General features: G+C 40.2%; 1 protein-coding gene across 1 annotated transcript in view; it reads left to right on the top strand.

The window, feature by feature from the left end:
• CDK13 (cyclin dependent kinase 13) overlaps positions 1-4670 on the top strand; it is a 56083-nt gene extending 51413 nt beyond the window's left edge. The window contains exons 14-15 of the mRNA XM_032181065.1: positions 1104-1667; positions 2805-4670. Coding sequence (XP_032036956.1) covers positions 1104-1667; positions 2805-3661 — 1421 coding nt within the window. The 3' untranslated portion in view covers positions 3662-4670. The remainder of the gene's footprint in view (positions 1-1103; positions 1668-2804) is intronic.
• The last annotated feature ends 17713 nt before the right edge of the window (positions 4671-22383 follow it).

The following is a 22383-nucleotide window of genomic DNA, read 5'->3' as shown; positions in this document are numbered from 1 at the left end:
ATAAATATATAAGATCTTTGAAATCCTTGGAACCTGCCAGAGTAAGTTCCAAGTGCTTGCATCCTGGTGCATATCCACAAGTGGGGTAATGGGTTGTGGGTTTTGCAGCGCTTTCCGGCTGTGCTCTTCTTACTTTTGCGAGGCAAGTACTTAAGGTTTTACATGTATGTGACCATTTCTTCAGGTGTGGCTTTGAATCTGCCATGAATGAATATATTAGGGTATCAGCAGACAGACAAGGATAGAAGAGAACAGAAGGTGTTTGTGTTGACTTGGGTTACAGAAATTCAGAGAAATACACACCCATTTTTTAATTTCTTACTTTTCCCAAAGTTATCTGCTCTTGGGGTATGCTGAAATCCATGGCGCTTCGCTTCTCCTTTCAAAATAAACTAACACAATGGCTGTTTGAAATTAAGAAAATATTTCTAAATTCTGACTTCCTTATTTATCTATTTTCCCCTGCATCATCATAATTTCTTCTTGAGTGTAGCAAATAAATTCAGTTCTGAAAAAAAGAAAAAAGAAGGATATCATCACAAACCTGCATTTTCCTGCTACTCAGTGATTGACTGCTTGTCCTTAAAACTCTGCATGTGCTTTTTTGAATTTTTACTGCTAGCCTCTGGGTCACCTACAGCCTGGTCACTTGAGCAGGTGTTAGAATCCAGATGCTGAATTAGAATGGGCCAGAATGTGACTGGAAATGCGTTTTGCAGATGGCCACTTTTTAACAGAGGGATGTGATATGTCAAAGATAGGAAATTTTGTGGGGATTGGAAATTTTACAGCTGCCTAAAGCAGGTGGCCTTAAGCCCCAGCTTAGTTGTACTGTGGAAAATTGAGCTCCAGCTTGATGTTTTTCATCTGTCCAAGTGCACGTGTGCACCCCTTGGAAGTCACTTTCTTTATATTGGATCTTACTATTCCATTTCCTATAGAGACTCCCCCCAAGGCAGTTAATCTGTAAAAGCATTCCATTTCTATGTTGTCCAAAACCATGCTTTGCCAGTTGTGTCAGCCATGCTAGTTTAGTCTTAATTTTGAGTTTCTGAAGTATGAAAGTTCTAAATAATACTTAAAAACACCTTTTTTGTCTTTAGCAAAAACAAGCACTGGACAGCAGTTAAACCAGAATGAAGTGGCAATCCTGCTAAACCTGCTACAGTCTAAAACAAGTGTTAGTTTGGCACAATTTGCCCAAGTGTTGAATATTAAGGTAAACCCAGAGACTCAGCAGCAACTAAATAAAATAAATCTTCCTGCTGGAATTTTGTCAGCAGGTGAAAAACAGTCAGAACAGCAGCAGCAGCCGCCGCCGCCTCCGCCACCACCGCCGGAACAGGAGCCTCTAAAACAGCCGACCGTCACGCAGCCTCCTGTGCCCCCTGCTCAGCTGAGTCAGCCCAAAGTCGAGACTGACGCTGCCCAGGCAGCCGTACAGAGTGCATTTGCTGTTCTGTTGTCTCAGTTAATAAAGGCTCAGCAAACAAAACAGAAAGATCTGGTGTTGGAGGAGAAGGAAAACGGATCAGGAAATGAAATGTCATTACAACTCAGGCAGCCTCCAGAGCCCACCACTCCTGCGTCTGTCAGCCGGGACGACGTGGAATCGCCAGCACCCGGTTACCCGCACCTGATCAAGTCACTGTACACGGCTGCTGCAGGTACTGGCGGTCTGTGGGGCTAACCAGCAGGTACCTTGAGCAGTGGAGACGCGATAGTTTGGGGAAAGAGTTAACGGGTTAACAATACTGAGTCTGTGTGAGTACAGGAGAGGTGATGACATGATTTTGTCACTGATGGCTGCATCATTTTTTCATAGTCATGGCTTCAAGTGCTAGCCGCTCTGTTTGTTTTGTTCCTTTGGAGGGAATGTAAATGCCTGGCGGGACTTCATGTCTTACTGTCACAGGAGGCATGCAGGCAGAGTAAAAGGTAGTCCTCATTCAACGAGATGCCCGTGCTTTTTCTGATGAAGCAGTTTAATTGATTGTTTTTTATGGGTGTTTGGAGTTTTCTCAGTGGTCCTAGTGTTGGAGAAGACCAGCTTCTCTTGCAAATTCGTAGCTCAGGCTTACTGGTTTTGACTGGGTGTTTAGGTAAAGCCTGTTTTGGGGCGGGGCTATTAATGTTTTTGGTTTTAATGCAGACCAAAGCAATTTCCTAGTGTCAGATTCTGTAAGTGGTTGCCTGTAATGATTGCTAACACACATGGCTGAAGGTCTCAGTTGGGTTATAGTAGTGACTTCCTTAGTTTTCTTGAAGTCTAGAGCTCTGTTTTTGGTTGTCTTGGGCTGCTATTTCAGCTCTATTTTACTGTGGTTTATGCATTGCTCTGTGGTGTGTGCTGCTGTGGAAAGAAATATTCTGAAGTGGTTTGGGAGTGTTTTTCGAGGGTTTTTGAAGTTGTTTTGTTCTTAGCCCTAAGTTTTGCTCCCTGGAAGGACATCCCTTTGTCCCTTGAGATCTATTTTAATGTGTGTGATATGAAAATCTTTTCTGTTTGCTGTTTGAACTTACTAGTGTTTATCTGTTGCTTTAGTGATTGTTTTTCAGAGGAGCTTGTGCTGTTTAACTTTGCTTGGAAATCTTACTTGGAGGAGAACCCTGCATTGCTTTCCTGAGGCAACCAAGCTGTTGCCTTCTCCAAAATAACCCGTCCAACTACTAGTAAACGTTACCTCGGTTCTGATTAACTTACTAGTTACAGACCTCTGTCGTGTTCTGGGAAAGAGTCATTTCCTTTCTGGTATTGTTACTGGAGATTTTTATTCCAAAGCTTTTCTTTTTTATCTGCTTAGGTCCAGAGGATTTGGTTAGGCAGTCTGAGATGAGGCTTCTGAACCGAACACCCGAACAAGAACGCCCTCGGATCTTGCCTCCAGACCAGCGACCCCCAGAGCCACCGGAGCCTCCGCCTCTCACTGATGAAGACCTTGATTATCGGACAGAGAACCAGCATTTGCCTATAAGTAACTCTTCAGGAACAGATCCCCACGCAGGAGTGAAAGCAGCTCTTCTACAGCTGCTTGCTCAGCATCAAGCTCAGGCAACGACGGAGGAGCCAGTACAAACGAGCGTGGATTACCAGGCTAGAGACTCCTATGTAACAGGCCCAGACTACAAGGATAACTTTGGATCGTCTACCTTCTCCTCTGCCCACTATGGCAGTAGCGATGGCATAGGAAGCGGGTCATCAGGAGCATTAGAAAGGAGGAACTTCCTCGGAAACTCGGATATTCAACCTTTGGATAACTACAGTACTGCTTCATCTCACTCTGGTGGTGCCCCTCCTCCATCTGCCTTTTCAGAATCCTTTCCCAGCTCAGTAACTGGTTACGGAGACATTTACCTCAACACTGGCCCCATGCTATTCAGTGGAGATAAAGACCATAGGTTTGAATACAGCCACGGCCCAATCTCAGTCCTGGGGAGCAGCAGCGATGCTTCCGCAGGGCCGGAGAGCACTCATCCTCTGCCCGCCAAGATGCACAACTACAGCTACGGAAGTAACTTACAGGAAAACCCCGGTGGCCTCGGCCACATGCATGGACAGACTTGGACTTCCCCTGCCCAAGGACCTGGCTATTCCCAAGGATACAGGGGACACATTAGCACGTCTGCAGTGAGAGGGCGAGGCAGAGGATTACCATATTGAGTATCTGTTTTTCCTCAGGCACATCATTTTTATCTGGAAAAACTTTTTTTTTTTTCTAGCTGCAGTTTAAAGCAGCAGTTCAACAGACTTGAATAATGTTAATTCAACAGCTTTATTTTTATGTGGAAAAGGGTCTTGCATACAGTAGGAAAAATTAAAAATGCTTAAAACTCATGCTGTCTGAAAACTAGATGAATTGATTGTACATGTTCACAAACTCTAGTTCTGAATTTTATTTTGTATTTTGGCAGTTTTAAGTGGATGCTAAATTTAGGGACATCAGCTTTTTATGGCACTCTTTCAGATCTTCTGAACTATGCACATTTGTGCTTTTTTTGTAAGTTTGGACCAACTTTTATGTAAAAAAAAAAGATTTTACAACAATCAAAGCAGGGCACTGATTTATTTGGTATTTTTCTTTTTACAGAACTACCTTTAGTCAAAGGTCACTGTCAGTCTTTGCACTGCTTTCAGTGTTATTGTGGAAGGTGTACTTTGTGCTCATTTCAGATAATAAAACACAACCTTTCTCTTGATGCAAAATTTTATAAATATTTGGTCAATGTTATTTTTTTTTTCTTTCAAAAAAAAAAAAGGAATGGATGTTCTGGTAAAATGTTCTCTCCATCTCCCAGGCTTGTTTATATAAAAACTGTTTTACTTGAATGGTAAGTGCCTTAACATGTAAGCTTAAGGTGTGCAAAAATTTGGAAGTACTTTATGAATCGATGCGAAAATAATACTTAAACCTACGTAGTTGAGATGAAAATTCAAATAATAATAATAGGAAACTCAAATAGGTCATAACCTTGTGCTGTTTACTTCATGTGGGCCAGTTACTTAGAGACCTAATCTTATCTTGATGAAGTCATAATCTCCAAACTGAACTTCATAAGAAACTATGAAAGTGAGGAGAAAAATGAAGAGTAGTTTTTCCTCAGCTCCCCCTTGGAGTTGTAGAAATTGTGTGACTTCTTCTGCCAAATAAACTATGCTTTATATGTCCTTACCAAGTGGTGAAATAGTTTTTCCTCTTAAATGTCAACAGCAGTAATTACTTTACTTTGTGTGAAAAGCTGACACTGTCTTTTTTTTTACCACAAATACTGCATTATGGGAAGTAACCAAGGGCAAAATGACCAGTATTAAAAGCAACAGCAAAACATTTTACACTAGCTATAACGCTATGTAAGCTTGTGATTGTGCCAACTAATCGTCTTTATATCTGCTGTTCCACTGAGCATTTCAGTATTGGAATTGAGTCTCCTTCAACAACTGATAAAATGACTGTAGTTATAACTCTTAACCAAGAGCCACTCCTCATTAATTACAATGTCCAGCATGTTTTCTTTTCCTTCGACATCAAGTGGTCCCTCTCCTGCAGAGAGGAAGTATGATTATATTTTGCATGTACGTAAAAGAATGTTTTAAAGCCCATATTGGAAACAATTTTCCAACTGATTATCCAGTTGACAAATCGCTACCTTGTGTAACTGAGTGTTTAATTATTACTTTTTAAAAAGTAAAATTTCTACTTACACTATTACAAATGTAGTCTCATCGGTGACTTTTTGGACTTTCAGAATAGAAGCCAAAGTTGTTGGTGTTTTATTTTGTTTAGTTCAAAATCCTGGTTGTCATTTATGGCTAAGTACCACCTTGTAGAGCATGGAAAAAGTCACTTTGCTAAATACATAGCATTTGAGAATCTGGCAGATGAAAAATGGAGATGTCCCTGTAAGTCTTGCAGTTGCCTTTACTAGGCACAGGGGAATCCTACCATCTGAAAATAAAATCAACCTGGACAAATACTTGTGACTCAAATAGCCTGTGCATAATACCAGAATTTCATGTGTGAGTGACTGTGTGCTGGGTAGGTTTCCTTGCACAAGGACATCCCTGCAGTGTTTTTCTGCTAGCAAAATCTTAAAGGCAGAAATCGTGAGTGTCATTTAGGTACAGACAGTGTCAGCTGAGGCTTTTGTTTACTAATTGATAAAAAATATTCTCTCAGTGTTCAGATGCACACATTTTTTTTTCAAAATCAGGATAGATTTTCAAAGTTGTTTTCACTAAAAATTGCAGCCCGGTGTTACTTTACTGCAGTTCAAATGTAAATGTTTGCTAAAAAAGCAGGTAAGTTCAAATGGAAGGCAGACCTCCAAGAGGACTAAACGATTTAAATTTCAATACAAAAATATAAGGAAATTTTCTCCTGCTTTCCTCCTGGAGATAAATGTTCAAGTCAGTCTCTTTTGAATGAGTAAGTGACTGCGGTTTGATTACTGACTGGCAGTAGTCTGATGTTGCATCATTCCACTGAAATGGATTTTAGTCTTCAGATACAAGAATGCCAGCGTGAGTATTCATGTCTATGATGAATACGAAGGAGATGGAGTAGACAGTTGACTTCCAGACATATCAAAACCAAAACTTGCACACTGTTGCAGATGGTATTGCGCGATGACTTTTTCCCAAATTCAGTTTAAAGATCACTAGCCTCTGAGTGAAAACTCTATTCCTGGGGCAGCGGTGTTGGCAATAATGTGGAGACCAGGTTGACGTGTTTCCATATGTGATAACTACAAAGAGGTTTTCCCTTCTCTGCAACCCAGGGGATCTTGGCTCTTTCACCAACTCGTTCCTCCTGGGCAGGCAGCAGTTGAGCAGGGGCTGCAGGCAGGTGTGCTCTGCCCATCCTTGGCCTGGGGGCAGCCCATGGCAGGAGGGTTTCTCCCTGTGGCCACGCTGCCCCGGCCCAGGAGTTGCATCTCAGCAGGTGAAAAGCCAGGGAACGGGCCAGGTCTATGGACTGCCCATCCACGTTCATTTGTACCGGGCCTGTGTGTTATTTATCAAAATGTCCTTAATATAAAGTCACAAGGTGCTTACATCAGTTCAGAATTTGACCTTTTTGAGCAATTTTCACTCAGCAGAGTGAGTCTGTCCTAGCGTGACTTCTTACATCGCGTGGCTGTTGCATTTTTGACGCAGTGGTAGGCATTCTGAAAACCGCATTACTTTTCTGTGGAGCTGTGGCTTTTGTTACTTTTCCCCCCATTCTCTTGGGTTTACGTTTTCTGTGCTGCAGTTCCAAAGTGTGCTACAGAGACCTGGACACTACATCAAAAAGTAAGTGTTGTGTGTTTGTATTTCTAAATAAACATAGCAAAATACTGTAATAATGGACTCAAGTAGTGAGTATTTCATTATTTATATTAAGTGGACTGTAGCCATACCAAGAGGAAGGATGTGAGCACAACTGGACTGCTATGACTATGACTTAGGACGCTTAGACTCATAGAACAATTAAAATCAGCCAAAGGAAGAGGAAAACAGCTTTTATCCCGGATTGCTAGGTCTTCTTACCTGGAACAGAAGGAACGGTGTTTGGGGAGGGGTGTGAAAATACATATATCTTTAAATGTTAATATAATTTCTTGGAAAAGAAATATAAAACGGCAAACTTTTATATTTTCTTACGGTTCTGTAAAACTTGGTCTGTTAAATCTTGCCACAGCAGTGTAAAGCGCTTCCTGCCAGCAGAGGCGATAAGTGCTGTAATGTTAACTTCAAAAGGTCGGAGTGCTGCTCTTTCACTTGGTGCTTGTTGCACCAGGAGGTTTTGGTGTGGTTGGATCAGTTTAATTGGTAACTGTGTGGTAAAAACCGAAGCACTGAAGGTGACTTACGTAGGATACCTCTTGTCTGCAGGCAAATTAGATCTCAGACCATGAATTCCATTTCCAAGAGAGAAAATCTCGGATGTATTTCTTGCGTTCTTGTAGCTAATAAGACACGCAAGCATTTTACATAGCACGTTTTTCCGGGCTATTCTGTTGCACCGTTGTTTTTTTTTTTTTTTTTTTTTTTTTTTTTTTTTTTTTTAATATGAGGCAACTGGCTATTTCCCGTCTTGACAGTTGTGGGATGTTCTTCATACATGGGCGTGTGTTAAGAAATTAAAGAATCACAGAAAAGTGATTTGAGTTCTGTATTTAAAAGATGAAATGACCTTGGTTAAAGTTGAACTAACTTTTGCTTATCAGGGTGAAGAATACTTTATTGCAGGAGTTATTTCAAGACAGCCTAATTTAATATAATCAAACTGTTATTCTTCAGCTTGCTTACTCTTTGTTATTTTAAGCCATCTGTATATAAAATGTATTGTGTGGCCTGTAAATAAAATACATGAAAACTTGAAGTTTTTCATCGTTTTCCCTCTCTGGTTATCAACTGGCGTTTATAAAGAGCTCTGGGTTGAACTCTGAATTGTTTTTTCAGTATGCAAGTGAGTGTGATTTTCAGCATGTTCAAATATCAAAGGTTATTCAAGAAAGTATATCCCACTCTGCTCCTTTTCAGAAGGCAAGCACAGGGCGGTGCGAGTGCTTGTTCTGGAGGGGGGATGCAGCTTGGCTCGCTGCAGGTGCAAGGCGCAGCACGGCACCAACCACCTTAGTGAGGAAGCTGCAGCAAAAGCAGGAGGCTGAGAAGAACCGGCCCTTCCGGGGCTGCGAAGGTGCTGCTGCTTCAAGCGCTGCTGCAGCCGGAGCGATGTGTTCAAAGCAGTGGGAAATCGCAGACAGACCCAGGTATTTTCAGTACCTGCTGGTACGCACTCAGTGCTGGTGAGGCGGTGTAAATCCAGCACGACTTCAGCAACCGCGCGTTGAATGCCTGAGGCCTCTCTGCTTTTTTTCTGCCTTATCACCTAATCTAATGAAAAAAGAGCACCTCTTTCAACAAATGTTGTTTCCATCCAAAACTAGGCCACTTCCCATATCTTCCATGCTTTTAAAGCGTGTTGGGCAGACAACTGCTCTCCTCGCACCAGGAGCACGTTAGCAGAGGTGGAAGAGGCGCAGTGAGGGTGCGGTGGGAAGTTAGGCAGGTCAGTGCTGGTCACGCTGACGTCAGGCTGACAAAAAGCCAAAAGGATCTCATTTTGGAGAAAATACTTCGGCAGCAGGTATAATGGAAGCCTGGGTTTTTCTTCAGATGAACAATTCAAGCTGTACTACCCAGGATGTCGACTCGGGATTAGGTTGCTTCTAACAGGATTAGGTTGCTTCTATTTGTAAGGCGTCTTGGTAAGCCCTGAAAGACCATGGAGCAGAAGGCGGTAGCATTCACCAAACTCCCCCATCACCTGTAAGACAAGTAAGAGTGCTTGGCAGCTACAGCAAATAAGTGGAGAGAAATTTTCATTTGACAAATGAGGAGAACTGCTGCTTTTTCCTAGTCAACTGTGTTTACTTCCACAAAGCTTGTGGGTTCTCCCTTGAAAGCCACTTGCTCGTTATGGCTGCTTATTTTGTGCTTTTTTTATTGCCTGTGGAGAGAGCTTGCAGTCAGCATGATTTAACTCAGGGAGAAAATAGAGTTTGATGTAATTTTTCCTCAGGTATAGCAGCACTTACTAATAGGCAATACTCGGATCGCTTTTCACAGCCCGGCTTCGGTTCTGCTTAAATAATTCCTCCGAGGGTACTTGGGATGTACGATTGCTAGGGCAAATCCGCAGAACGTGATGAATGCGTCTCTAATACAGCTTCTTCCAAAGAGGCTGTGTAAAGTTTTTTTTCAACACTTGAAAATGTGGTGTGAAAAAGACAGAGCTGGGTAGAACATGGAATATTTTGGTTACAAAACCCACCCTTGGAGCTGCTAGTACTCGCGTAGCAGGCCTGGCAGCCACGTGCTGCCTGTAAAGTAACTAAAGGGGATTAGCTGGCTTCTGTGGTTAGTGCTCGGCCTGTGCTGATGTCTGCCTCTGCTCTCCCTCTCTCCTCATACCTGCTGCAAGACCTCCTTTGCTCAGCTGCCATGTGTTGCTCCTGCCAGACCTGCTCTCATCACTGTCCCCTCTGTCTCATCTGACTGGTGTGGGTAGGATGTGGGCTTCTGCAGCTGGGATGGGACATTTCCCCTCACCTCGTCTTTCAAAGCTGATTGATCGCTTGTGCTAGAATTTCTGAGGGATGTTAGTTTTCTCCTCTGTGAAGAGTCATAGCAGGAAAATACTGCATATGTGGGTACAGTTTTGTTGTTTAAGGAGGGAAGATCCATGCACCTATCTCCTGGGCTGCTTCTCTAGATTAAAAAGAATGCCTCAGCCAAAAAGTGCTTTCTGTTTCAATAAATCACTAGAATTTGAACTACCAGACTGGCCCAGCTCTGTGGTAAGGTTTCCTGCTGCACCGATCTGCTCTTCTAAGTCTAGTTCCCTTCCGTTTCACCCAGATGAGTGAGTAGCTGTGTTTATAACCCACCAATAACAACAGGCATTTTTTTTCCTTGCTATTGTTTCATATTTTTTTCGATGTACTAGCATATAAAGAGGAAAGTGTATGCAATGGGTCATAGAGCCACAAGGCAAGCACTTTACTTTGTCTATAAGACAAAGTACCATGTCTGGCCCTTCATCCAACAAGAATGTCCCTCATTTTTCTCCCTTTTTTTTTTTTTTTTTTTTTTTTTTTTTTTTTTTTTGTCAGACTGAGCCCTTGCAGGTTTTAAAAATCCCTCCTCACAGGGAGCAGAGAGGTGGATCTTGTGTTTCAATGTGAGGAAAATCGGTAGATGAGAACTGAAAACAAACTGGAAGCGCAGTTTCCCCTGCATGAAAGAGCTCTGAGGTGCCTTGGCATCTGGGAGGCAGGGGAGACCCAACTACTAAATGATGAAACCCAACCAGAGACCACCATTTTGTTTAGTTCCCCCTTCGTGATCAGGTGCACGGTGTGGCAGGCCTGCCTGCGGGTGGGTGATGTCCCTGCGGTGGCGGAAGTCTCCGAGCCCTCAGGGAAGCGGTGGGACTGTGGCACCCAGTTAAATAGCAAAGGGAGTGGTTTTGATCCGAGTTTCCTTCATGGAGTCCTAGCATCTAGAGTTCGGATACAAGCCCCAGGCATGAGTCAATTAATTCATGGTTGGAAGCACATCAGAACAGCCAAAATGCCATCACTGGTTCAATGACGACGCCATTTTTGGTGCTGCTAGTCCTCTGGAGCACATAACCATGTGGGATCCACTGGGGTGGACCATTCTTCACTGCCTCTGCAAGAAGGGAATACCTGCCTCTTGTCAGCATAGCTTGTGAGCACAGCATGACCCTTCTCACCTGGCCTTGGGGGTGATGGAGGCTAGAAGGTGGCTGCTGCTGTCATCTGGAATAAAGGGGCTTGTCTGAAGTCACGTAGGATGTCTACAGTGAAGTGAAGAGCTGAATATGGGTTGTTCTGCCTTGGTTACAACACTGAGTGTGGAGATGAGCATGCAGGTGTTCCAGTTTTTGCACTGCAGCACTGATATTTGTCTCTACTATAAGCTGCTAGACAAGATAAAATGGAGGTCCTCTTTCTCAGGCTCTGAGGAGCCCTGATTTTTTTGAAGGAGATGCTTTTCTAGTAATGTTGCTATTCCCATGCGTTGATGTTTAGATTGTAGTGCAAAAACACAAACATTGCTGTGTAGCAACTTAAAAACCAGTGTTACTGATGTTGATGTTTTTATCTTCTGTTTCTCAGAACAGGCCTTCCCCCTTTCTTCACGTGTAGAGTTGCTTAAAATGAAAACCCATCACTGCCTTGAGAAACAAAGGATGTTGTGTGCAACGCACAAAATCAGCAGCTGAATTTGTTACTGTGTGGTCCTGTAACGCTCCCCACCCTGCAAAACTACCCCTTCTGCTTTGGGACAGCCAAAAGATGTAATGATGCCCTACTTAGCCAGACACAAAGAATCTCCTCGGGTTTCTTGCCCATGTTGAGCTGTGTTGAGGTTTGGTTGTTGGCACATAAACTGTTGTCCCTGCGCTCTTGTTAAGCTGATGCTGATGCTGTGAGCAGTTCTGGTAATGGCCCCAGTGATCCAGAAAAAGCTCGTTTTTGTCTAGCTTGCTTCTCTGAGCAGAAAAGGGAAATCTGTATGGTAACTGATGTCCGGACTTTTCTGGCTCTTTCTTTAGGGTTTGTGATGAAAAATGTTCTTTTGGTTGACAGAAACTGGGACCAGAGATGGTGAAAATGCAACAGAGATTATTTTCCCTCTTTAAAACTTGTGTCATTTCCATGCTGGAGCACTTGCTGTCAACATGACCACCCCATCGGGTAACCTGGCAGTGGACTGTCTGACCATGTGGGCACCTTCCTGCTTTCTACACTGCTACTGTGGAACAAACAGTAATTGTACGCATTTACATGCGTAGTTTTTTGTGAAAATTGTTCGTGGAGGGGGGGGGGGGGAGGGGAATAGACTAAGAACTACAGAAGACATGGGAAATGAAAAGAAATCTATCAATTATGTAGAAGAGAAGTGGAGTAGTAAGTAATAATTAAAAACTTCTCTGCAGATGTTCTGGTGATTCCACATCAGGAAGATATTACTCTAAATCTGGCAGATTTTGTTAGAAACTACGTATGTTTTTCTCCCCAGATTGCTTCATGTTATGGATTGCAGATCCTGCTCTGAGACTTCCAAGCAAGCACATACAATTATGCAAGATAGTGAAAGAAGACATGCAGGTAGTAGTAATAATTTTTATTTGCAAACTGTACTTGCAGTTACAATATTGCCTTTTGGGAACAATGACCAAAAAAAAAAAAAAAAAAAAAAAAACCAAAAACAAACAAACAAACAAACAAACAAAAAAAAAAACACATAGAATTCAACAGGCCTGTTCTATCATAAATACAAACCTATTTTAGTTTATATCATAAGATAAACCAGAGATGGCTTTCTCTCTTTCTCTTTCAGTTGGTCTCATGGGAGACTCCTTTTTTTAAAACAGCATTTAAGTCGTAACCATAAGGATGCAAATTCCTTATTGACCTCCAGGGAAAAGTTTTGCATGCTTTATTGAAACACCTGTCATTTGTTGTAGATAACAAATACTCCTCCCTTGCAGCCTATTGACTCTTCTTTTTCATTTTTTAATTCCTGTATTAAGGTTTCAGGATCACAGAGCTTTTTGTACTACAAAAACTATTACTTTATATGCTTTATTATGGGCGAATCAAAGCATTATGTTGGATCTGAAATCTAGTACATTCTGGGTTTATTAAAAACATAGATTTATGGCAGATACAGCCTGATGAAACTATGGTGCTGTTGGCTTTGCAAAAAAGGCAAAATGTGAAATGCAGAATGGATAAGCCAGTATCAACTCTGAATCAAGAAAATAATCTTAACTATCTTATTTTAGTGTGCTCAGAATATATGCACACATGACGTTACATTTTTATAGAAATTGCATACAATTAATGTGGATATAGATTCTTAAGTGCAGAATCTAGGTGAAAAAGGCTAAAAATAAGCAAGCCACATGTCACATATGTATTTAGTAGGCTGCTAAGTAAATAAATGGTTCTTTTCAGTTACTTTTGAAAGCAACATTCGTTTAAAAGGTCTTTTTTTTTTTTTTTTTTTTTTTTTTCTGGAACAATCTGAATGAAAACAATGTTTGAGAAAATGTCAACACTGTAAAGAAACTTTAATTTTAACCAAAATCTTTTGGTGAAACTGGCATGACTACCTAAAAAATCTGCTCCTCTTGAAGTTGTAGGGAGAAGGGGAGAAACCATCATCCAACAGAATTACACAGTTACTACGAAGTCCAAAACAAATAAATTGGTACTTTAAAAATTAAGTGTTTCTGTAGAATTGGGAAGATGCAGTGAGAAAGAGAGGGCTAACTTACATTGACAAACTAAAAAAAAATAAAAATCTGACGCCTCCTCCCAACAACAAAAGAGGTTGCAGATGACATGAGAAGATCCAGGTTTCATAGGCAGGTTTCATATGAACATCAAATTGAGGTGCTTCATTAACCCTAATCCAATCTGAGGGAAAGTATTTCTAAGTGTATTTTAAGGGAGATCAATATTCAAAACCAAATATATTTCCAAATATCAGAAAAGGGGATAAATCTTTCTACACATTTAACAATAATTTATCAGGACAAACAATTTAACAGGACAAAATCAGCATGAGGAACATAGAAGCATGTGCCGTACTGCTCATTGATGGTTTAACTGGACCCCTACTGCTTGAGTTCTCTTCCAACAGAGTTATCATTTGGTTGCATGACACTTTGACAAGCTGTGTGACTCTGTTGGAGGATTTCATGGTACAGGAGAGAAAACACATCAACAGCAGCTATTCCCCTGGACACCAACATTATTATAAGCACATAAACAGACCCAACAAATTGGATTAGCTTTCTAATTTCTAGGATTTTGTAAAGCGTGTGCTTCAGTGTACTGGAAAAGCTGGCAATTGCTGCTGTGCTTCAGAGCAGTTCTAAAACTGTTCATAAGTGGGAAGTAAGAAAGCTGCTCAGGCTGACATTAAATGTTCTGCAGTAAGTCAGAAAAAGCAAGAAATTGGGTTTGTAATAGTTGTGTTACGCACCTAGTGTTTTCTGAAACATCTACATCGTGCAATATATTATTTTGTAAGAATTTTAAATTCAATGATTCAAGAGCTTAAGCACTACTACCGATACATTAACATTTTATATTTGATTTTCTGTAGCTTTTAAAAAGTAAAATGCATGAAAAGGCTTGTAATTATTATGTTGATAGTTTTATGCTCTAGGAAGAGATTATAGCACTTTTAAACTCCTGTCAAAAAAGCATTCAAAAAACCCACCATCCAAACAAAACAATACCAAAAAGCTTGAAGACCTGAAACCTCAATCTCTGGATTATTTTTCTGTTTTGCAATATGAAAGTGCATTTTAGAATACTAACTAAGTCATATTTTGCTTTCTGATTCATTAATCAGAAAAGCAGAAGTACATTTGTTTCCAGGAGAAAAGTCAGCAGATGCTTGGCCAGATTATGCACCTATCAGTTATTAAGATATTAGTCATAAAACAAACAAACAAACAAACAAAAAACCAACTAACAAATAAAACTTCTGACTCATTATATTAATGACTAATAAATTTAAAAACTGATTTATTCCATGCTAATTGTTTTAGATTCTCCCACTGGAAAGAGCTACACTTCTGATTACGGCATAAATCTTTCCCATATGCAGTACAATTCAACAATATAATTATCCTCCTCTATTTCTTAGGAGGCTGTGACCTCCACATCTATAGTTGTGCATGAAAACAGAGACTGTTATATTAGTTTGCAATTGTTCCTGCTGTCATTGCAGAGTTTATATCAGACAAAAGATGAAATCCAAACACCTGTTAACTTCAGCAGGGAATTCAGTTCTGTTCTTCTGTGAATTTCCCTTATGAATGGAATCTTGCTTTTTTATTTTTTATTTTTTATTTTTTTATTTTATATTTTATAAAACTGCCTTTTATTAGAAAAAAAAATGTATAATTTGACATAGTTATTTTGGCCAAGGAATTTCATCTCTCCTTGATCCAGTGAACAATACAAATGCATGGATTATCTAAGAAATCACTGGAGATTTTCAGTTGTTCCAAGTCCTTGCACACTAACAACCTAAGAAGGGGATTTATTTTATTAAAAGTAATGTTTCTGAGTCTAGCTGAATTCTTTACAGCAAAATCAAAAGGTGCTTGGGAAAATGAAAGACTTACAGACTTAAATCAGAATCTAGAACATTTTAATGAATAGTTATAGCACAGAAAGAGATGCTTGCAGCATTAGGCAGCTACCCTTCACCATTAGTACAAGTTGGAAAGCATGGCTCTCCCTCTGCTGGCACCCCTTCTCCAAGGAAGGAAACACATTTGCAACTTGCTTTGGAAGTTTTATGGATTAATCAGCTTTAGGTAATGGAGCAGGGGATGCAAACAACACCTGGTCATCTTCTGTCATTAACTAGTGATAAGGCTTAACAGAGACACCTCCTCTTGCTATAATTGGATTTCCCCATTTGTAAAATGATGGAGTAATAGTATTATCCTCTCTAGAGTCTGACGTAATGCTTAATTAAATGTAATTAATGTCTTGGTTAACTTCACATTAGAAGTAACATCTATAAGGTAAATTGGTATTTAGAGGAATATGGGGATTAAATTTATTTCTAGAACTGTGGATTATTTCTCTCCTTGCACAGATCTTTCACACAGGCCTGTCTGGAGCAACACATAAGCAAAATAATTAAGAAATGAGTGCTGATTTGCTGATTTCTAAATCAGATAGAAAAGGGATTGTTTGTGTTGTCAGACAGAAAAGCAAGTAATGGAAACGTGCAGACTTTCACTGAAAGTCTGATGCTTTTTGTCTTGAAATCACTGTTTTCATGTAGTGTCCATAGCTGACTTATCTTCACACCTTAGATGTTTATTATGCTTCACAATTTCCCTTAGCTCACTTTGGGTATACAAAACTTGGACGATTGGATGATTTTGTTCTTTTTTTTTTTTTTTTTTTTTTTTTTTTTTTTTTTTGTAAGAGAAGCACATTGGATTTGGTACTATATTCTAAAAGAGAGTGTTGTATCATTAGGTATCATTCAAAGGATTATACAGACTCACAGTTGCCAGGATGCTTGGGAGCAAGAAGGAACAGCAGAAAGTGTCTGGGAGCACATGTGCTTCATTGACAGCATCTGGCTCTGCCACCATAGAGTGGCTTTTTATTCTTATGAATTTAAAAGCAGGAAGAACAAAGTGACAGCTGGCAGATGGTAGTGTTTGTCTAACCTGCAGGGAGCTCTAGGACAGTCCTGGCCTGTGCTCTGTCTTGTTCCTGAATGGAGGGGACAGGAAAATGTTATGAAAGAGCTGTTAATTGTTTTAACTCTTTATGCCTGTTGGAGAATAAAGGCAAACGCTGCCTTTCAAGGCCTAAATGACACCAAAGATGGGGTAGCTAATGCTTGAAATTCAGGGTTATTACATGGACTGTTATGATGTTTGTGTTGGGGGTATTGACAGTTTTTATTTTAGATGCCATTCTAACCATTGCACAAAGAGGTGAGGGACAATGAGCACTTACCTCGGTATTTTAATGTGGTGCAATGTTAAGATCGCACATAAACTATCAGTGAAGCTGGTCACATTTACAAAGCAAGACAAAGAAAACTGGAATGAAGTGACAGTGAAAAGGACTGACTGTTACCCTCCAGTGTGACGCTGAAACTAAAGGTTAATGATACACAAGTTGAGGCTATTAATCAGTAGAACTTTAGCATATGATTTTAATGAGATCATAACTTTAAAACATATTAGAAAAGCTTCAGAAAACAGATACAGAAGCAATTCCAGTCCTAGAAAAAAATGTCCTTATGTGACTTTAATGGCTGTATTTAATTGCTACAGAGAATATTCAGCTGTTATTTGATAATCTACCTTTAATAGAAACTTGATATGTGACCCTTTAATACTATATAAAAATTAAAACTATAATCCACTAAGAGAAGCTAATGTTTGACAAAGCAAACCTAAACAGAAAGCAGATTTTTAAGTGGTAGGTTGGTCTTGGGATCAACTTCAACTGACAGATCCCCACCCCTGGAGGTATTTAAGAGCTGTGTGGATGTGGCACTAAAGGACATGATTTAGTGGGATGTGGTAGGTCAGGTTGATGGTTGGACTCGGTGGTCTTGAAGGTCTTTTCTAACTTAGATGATTCCATGATAGTATTGCATGGTCTGGCTTAAATGAGGCTGTTGGTTTGATTTGGAAGTTGTTAGGTGAGGTTTAGACCTAACGTTGTGCAGGATATTGGGATAAATACTTCTGGGGTTGACTGATGGACAGTGATTTGATGAAATCTGTGTCTACAGAATCTATCCTCACTTATTAGGAAAATAAAAACTCACATTCTGTTTTAGTTTATGGAATCCATGCTTTAGGGAAAAGGTCTGCATCTCATACCTCTTAATGAGCTATCATTGGAGCTATTCATGTCACCCACTCTCTCGTACTCAGTATATATACATTTTGCTTCAAGCTTATAAAGCTCTTATAAAGCTATTTATCTCTTTCAAAGATGCTTAAAAAATGGAAATAGTTGGGGGGGGGGGGGGGAACAAAACAAGTAAAGGAAAACAACAAAAATAGACCTAACAAGGCCTCCGGACAAAGGTAGTGAAGCAGGATTCTGAAAAGAATGCACAGGAAGACAAAAGGACGATGCAGACAGGTTGCAGGTAGAGGTGCCTTTGCAGACCACTTTGCAATTGAAGTTGGCAAAAGTAGTATTGCTACTAGTGAGGTTGCTGATAGCTTCTGTCATTAGATTCATTGTTGGAAAAGGTCACTTCGGTCATCTTTCTTGTCTCAGACATCAGCAAGTTCAGTCTGAAACACATTTTAAGCTATTCAAGCTCAAGCTTTCTTGATTTGACCACACTTGCAAGAGTTGCTTTGTCAGCAGAATGATGGGAACAGTGGTAATCAGTCCAGGATGGAAAAATCTGTGTTACGCAGATAGCTCTGAAGAAGATAGATTTGGGATGGCTTAAGTCACAAAAGAGCCTAAGTGTCATAAGACTGGAAGAAAAGAGGGAAGTATCTGGTTCAGAGTGTTAGTCAAAGAAAGAATATGGAAATGGTCAGTGGAAAGGGAGTCTGGACAAAAGTCAAGACCCGGCCACAAAGCTTGTTGTGGAGCCTCTGAAGAAACAGAGTAAAGAAATGAACGCAGGTCTTAACACCTGGAGCTTTCTACTCTTTCATGTCACAGGGAGATGTGGGACGCATTCTGTACTTCTGCTTTATGGTGCAGCAAACAACGGAGAATGGCTGCTGCGGAAATTCAAGGGGAGCGGTGTGCTTTTGAAGGTGTCAGCCTCTCACTGGGGAGTCTCCTTGCCAGGAGGTGCTGGAGGGAGAAGTCTGCTGTGCTGATGATCTTCCCCAGGCTCATAAATAACACCAGAAATTGGAGCATTTGTTTTTGGATTCTTACATAGCAACAGCCTAAGCACTAGTAAAGGTGTGTACTTTCATTGGATGTGCTTCTGCTGCTTTTCTCTATCATACATCAATACAACTAGAATGAAACCAGAAACTTGCTTTTTCCTTCTGCACACTGGAAAGTTTACAAGACTGAGGAAAAAAAATGCTCTGTAGCAGATCTTCTGGCAGTTTAAAAGCTTCTGAAATAGAACTTAGTACTAAGAGAACTGTAGCTGGACTGAAGCTGAACTTTTTTAATTTACAGTAAATGATTAAATACAGTGAATGGAAAAAGTGCCTACACATGCAGACGTCTTACTTTTGCTGCTCATAAAACTCACCTCTCTCTGAAATGTACATCTGCTTTCTTGTTACTCGTGGATTAAAAAACAATAATATGTTCTCGGGCTGCTGAAGGGATAGTACCTGATTTGACACTTTGATGAAGCAGTTTTCCTTTCTTCCCTCCAACTTGGTCTCCCACTAACAGGAATTTATGGAGTATTTGAGTGTATTCATGTTGAGGATGGGTATATGCTGGGTATATGAAAATAGAGTATTTAAGAGTCAGGTGAGTTGGGAAGCTAACAGGAAGAAATGGGATCAAGGTGTCCCTGTTTGCCCACACTCTTTTCTTGCATACTTCTTCTGTTGTCTTCCCACAGAGTGACTGTGCTTATGACAGATTTGAATACCATTTGTCTGTGTGTTTAGAAGACAACTTTTCTTTAAACTAGAAAGAAAAGGGTGGTAGCTATGGTAGAGGCATGTCTGCTTTGTAGAGTTCCCTCTAGAGGTCCAACAATGAAGCCCATCAGCCACCCACCCGGTGCTCATTTAGATAAGCCCAAATGATTTTTGTAGACTTTACATGTTGGCATCATTCCATCCCCTCCAGCAATGCAAACCAACAGGATATTCAGGTGGGTGGCTGAGTGGTCCTGATTCCACCAAACACGCCGGTACAGAGCTACTGCTAGCGGGACCGTGGAGGGCAGATCGAGCCTGTTCCAACAGAAGGGGCGAGAAAGGCGGGCTTTTTTTCACAGAAAACCTTTGCAGAAAAGCCTTAAAATATGGTTTGTGCACAGACTGTTCTGCAAAGAAGAAAAAAATGGGGAAAAAGAGACAATACAAGACTCACCAGAGGAAAAGTTATGGTTAGGCTATCTGATTGAGGTATTTTCTCTGGGTGAAGTTAAGGAGTGTGTGTGTGAAACAAAGCTCTAACAGGACAGATTTGATAATGGAAGGAGAATTCTGTCACTTGCTCTCTGGGTTGATGTTACCAATTGTGTGTTTAAAATGTACAGAAAATGTTATTTCTCCGTCACCTCACAGCAGCAAGGAGGATAGGCTACAGGAGTTAATGTATCCAGTGATTATCCTGAGAGGAAATCGAATGTCAGAAAACATAACCAGATGTAATAGAAATCCTGAAAGCAGGGATTTAAAGGTTCTTCGTGCAGGCTTTCTACATGTTTGGAACTTTATTTAAGAAGCTATTCTAAGAACAGGAACACTGTTTGTAGTGTAAGCTGTCTTCACTTTCAACAGAGATGCAATTTGGCAGTTCATTCATCTGCACACAGTCAGAGCAGTTTCTCAACCTTTTGCCTGTGGTGCACATACTGCTTTCTTAACATCTGGAAATGAACAACCAAATCATTTTGCTTGGTGTAATTTAATTGCCATAGCAACCAGATGACTACTAAAAATTTACAGACAAGGGAAATAGCTTTAGGAAAGTGGAATGGCAAGTAATCAATAGTCGGACCCATGATGCCTTCCTGTAGTTACCGACCCAAGGTGTGCCCTTAACTCAGGTGCAGGTGTTTCCCTTTCACCTTTTCAGGAGACTCCTGAGGCCTTCAAATGCAAAGTTTAACTTAGGTTGAACGAATTGATGATACTTATGCAAAGACGCTAGACTTCATGGAGGTGGTGAAGATGCTTCTTCTCTTCTGGAAACTCAACTGTGTGAATAGCAACTTGTTAATTCCTAACAGCTGTTAAGGGAATACAGCTCAAAAGCCTTATTTTACATTAATCTAAAAATCCTTGTTAAGCCACAGGAGGTAGTGGTTTGATTTTAAAAAAGTGCTGTGCAACTGCTACTTATAATCCAATTACTGCTGATACTACTCCCCAGTTGGCAATCAGTGTTTTTTGAAGCTCATGTTTGCTCTGTTATTTGTGGTTTATGTTGTGCAGTCATCTACAGAAGTTGTCAATTAGCTTAATTCCTCTTCCCGTTTCAGCATCAGCTCAATGGGATTCTCAAAAAGGGAATGTTTGCATCAGTGCGAAAATGGTTTTGTTCTTCTATTTATAAGCATTTACAGTGATATATCAACATCATGTTCAGCAGTAGGAACTCTTGGGAATTTCCTCATGCAAGCTACAAGGATTTTAAACCCAAAGCAAACACTTACTTATTCTACACTAACAGTTTTCAACTATGTTGACTACAGAGCAATTAGATTGTGGAAAAACACATATGGATACCAGAAGGTTTACATGTATTTTAATATGACATTGAGCAGCGTGATCACTGCTGGCAGTAGGGTAACACAGGAAGATTTCTGATAAGTGCAACCCGTTCTGAAATAATTGAGTTAAAAATTTCAGTCTAACATGCTGTCAAATTCTATGTCTCCTAAGATGTTATCTTTTCTTAAAAAAAAATAGAAAATAAATATAATGCTAATATTTGAAAACTGTTTCCTTGCTAGCACTTGGAGGTTTAACTTTTACTACCAAAAATGCTGGCATGTAAAATCTTAATGTGGGAATACTTTTTACTCTCAAATTGCAACGAATGTATGCTAATCTAGTGTCAAAAGCTTTCCACAGCCAGTGAATATTACAGCCTACAGTTCTGTGAAATTATGTTCAATATTCTATGTAAACCAGATTTTTCATTTTTGTCAGAGAATGTTTACAACTGTGGTTGAAAAAAGAATGTGTAACAGTCATAGACCAGGGAAACCGAAGGCAGTGACATTCACCTGTGATTTTACTTCCGAAGAAGAGAACAGGCAAGAGTTTTAGGGGCTAAACTACAAATTAAAAGTTATAGTGCTGTTAAAATTTTAAATGTAAGATGTGTACTAAGCAACTCTCTGATATAAAGTGCTACAAACGGAATGGATGACTGGCTGAAAACATCTCCTGGATGTGAGCACATGGAAATAGCAGGGAACTAGTGGTAACCTCTAGGAGAGGAAGGGTAGTTTGACCTTGTTCTGGCACCGAGCTTCTGCCCCTCCGTTTCTCGCACGGTAACTGTGTTCCCAAAGAAGTACTGAGGATGGGATAAAGTTATTTTAATGAGATCTAAGCTGCTTTTAAGGGCAGGCCTAAACTTGCCCTTAAGCTGATAAGGATAAATTTTGTTAGTTTTGTTACATTTTGTAAAGGTAATTTCAGAAATCCTCATTGTGGAAGTGTTCTTAAACTCTAAACCCACAAAGCATGTATTTTAAAGAAAACAGAAGAAAACGAAAATGATTTAATTCTTCGTGCGTAGTGATACATCCAGTTGAAAACAAAAGTTGCAGTAAGCAAAAAAAAAAAAAAAAAAAAAGATTGTGAACTGACTGAATGCTACAACTACACTACTGTTAAATGCTAACACGTTGGTGATTTCCTTCCTGTTTTTTGTGGTGTGAGTAGTTTTTTGAGCCATCCCGAATAATGGAGAAGTATACATAGCTACCTCTCAATTAGCTCACAAGCTTCTGAGAGACTGCAACATGAAATCAATATATGATTCCTCAGCAACCAGTGGGTGCAATTTTCCATTTTCCTTCCTAATACAAACAAGCTGGAAGGAAGGAGAACTTGGGGAAGGGAAAACAAAGTCTCCATTCTC

The sequence above is a fragment of the Aythya fuligula genome, chromosome 2, assembly GCF_009819795.1.
Source record: "Aythya fuligula isolate bAytFul2 chromosome 2, bAytFul2.pri, whole genome shotgun sequence".
In the NCBI taxonomy this organism is placed as follows: domain Eukaryota; kingdom Metazoa; phylum Chordata; class Aves; order Anseriformes; family Anatidae; genus Aythya; species Aythya fuligula.
Note: the sequence above shows the minus strand (reverse complement) of the source record. Positions and strands in the feature narration are given on the sequence as shown.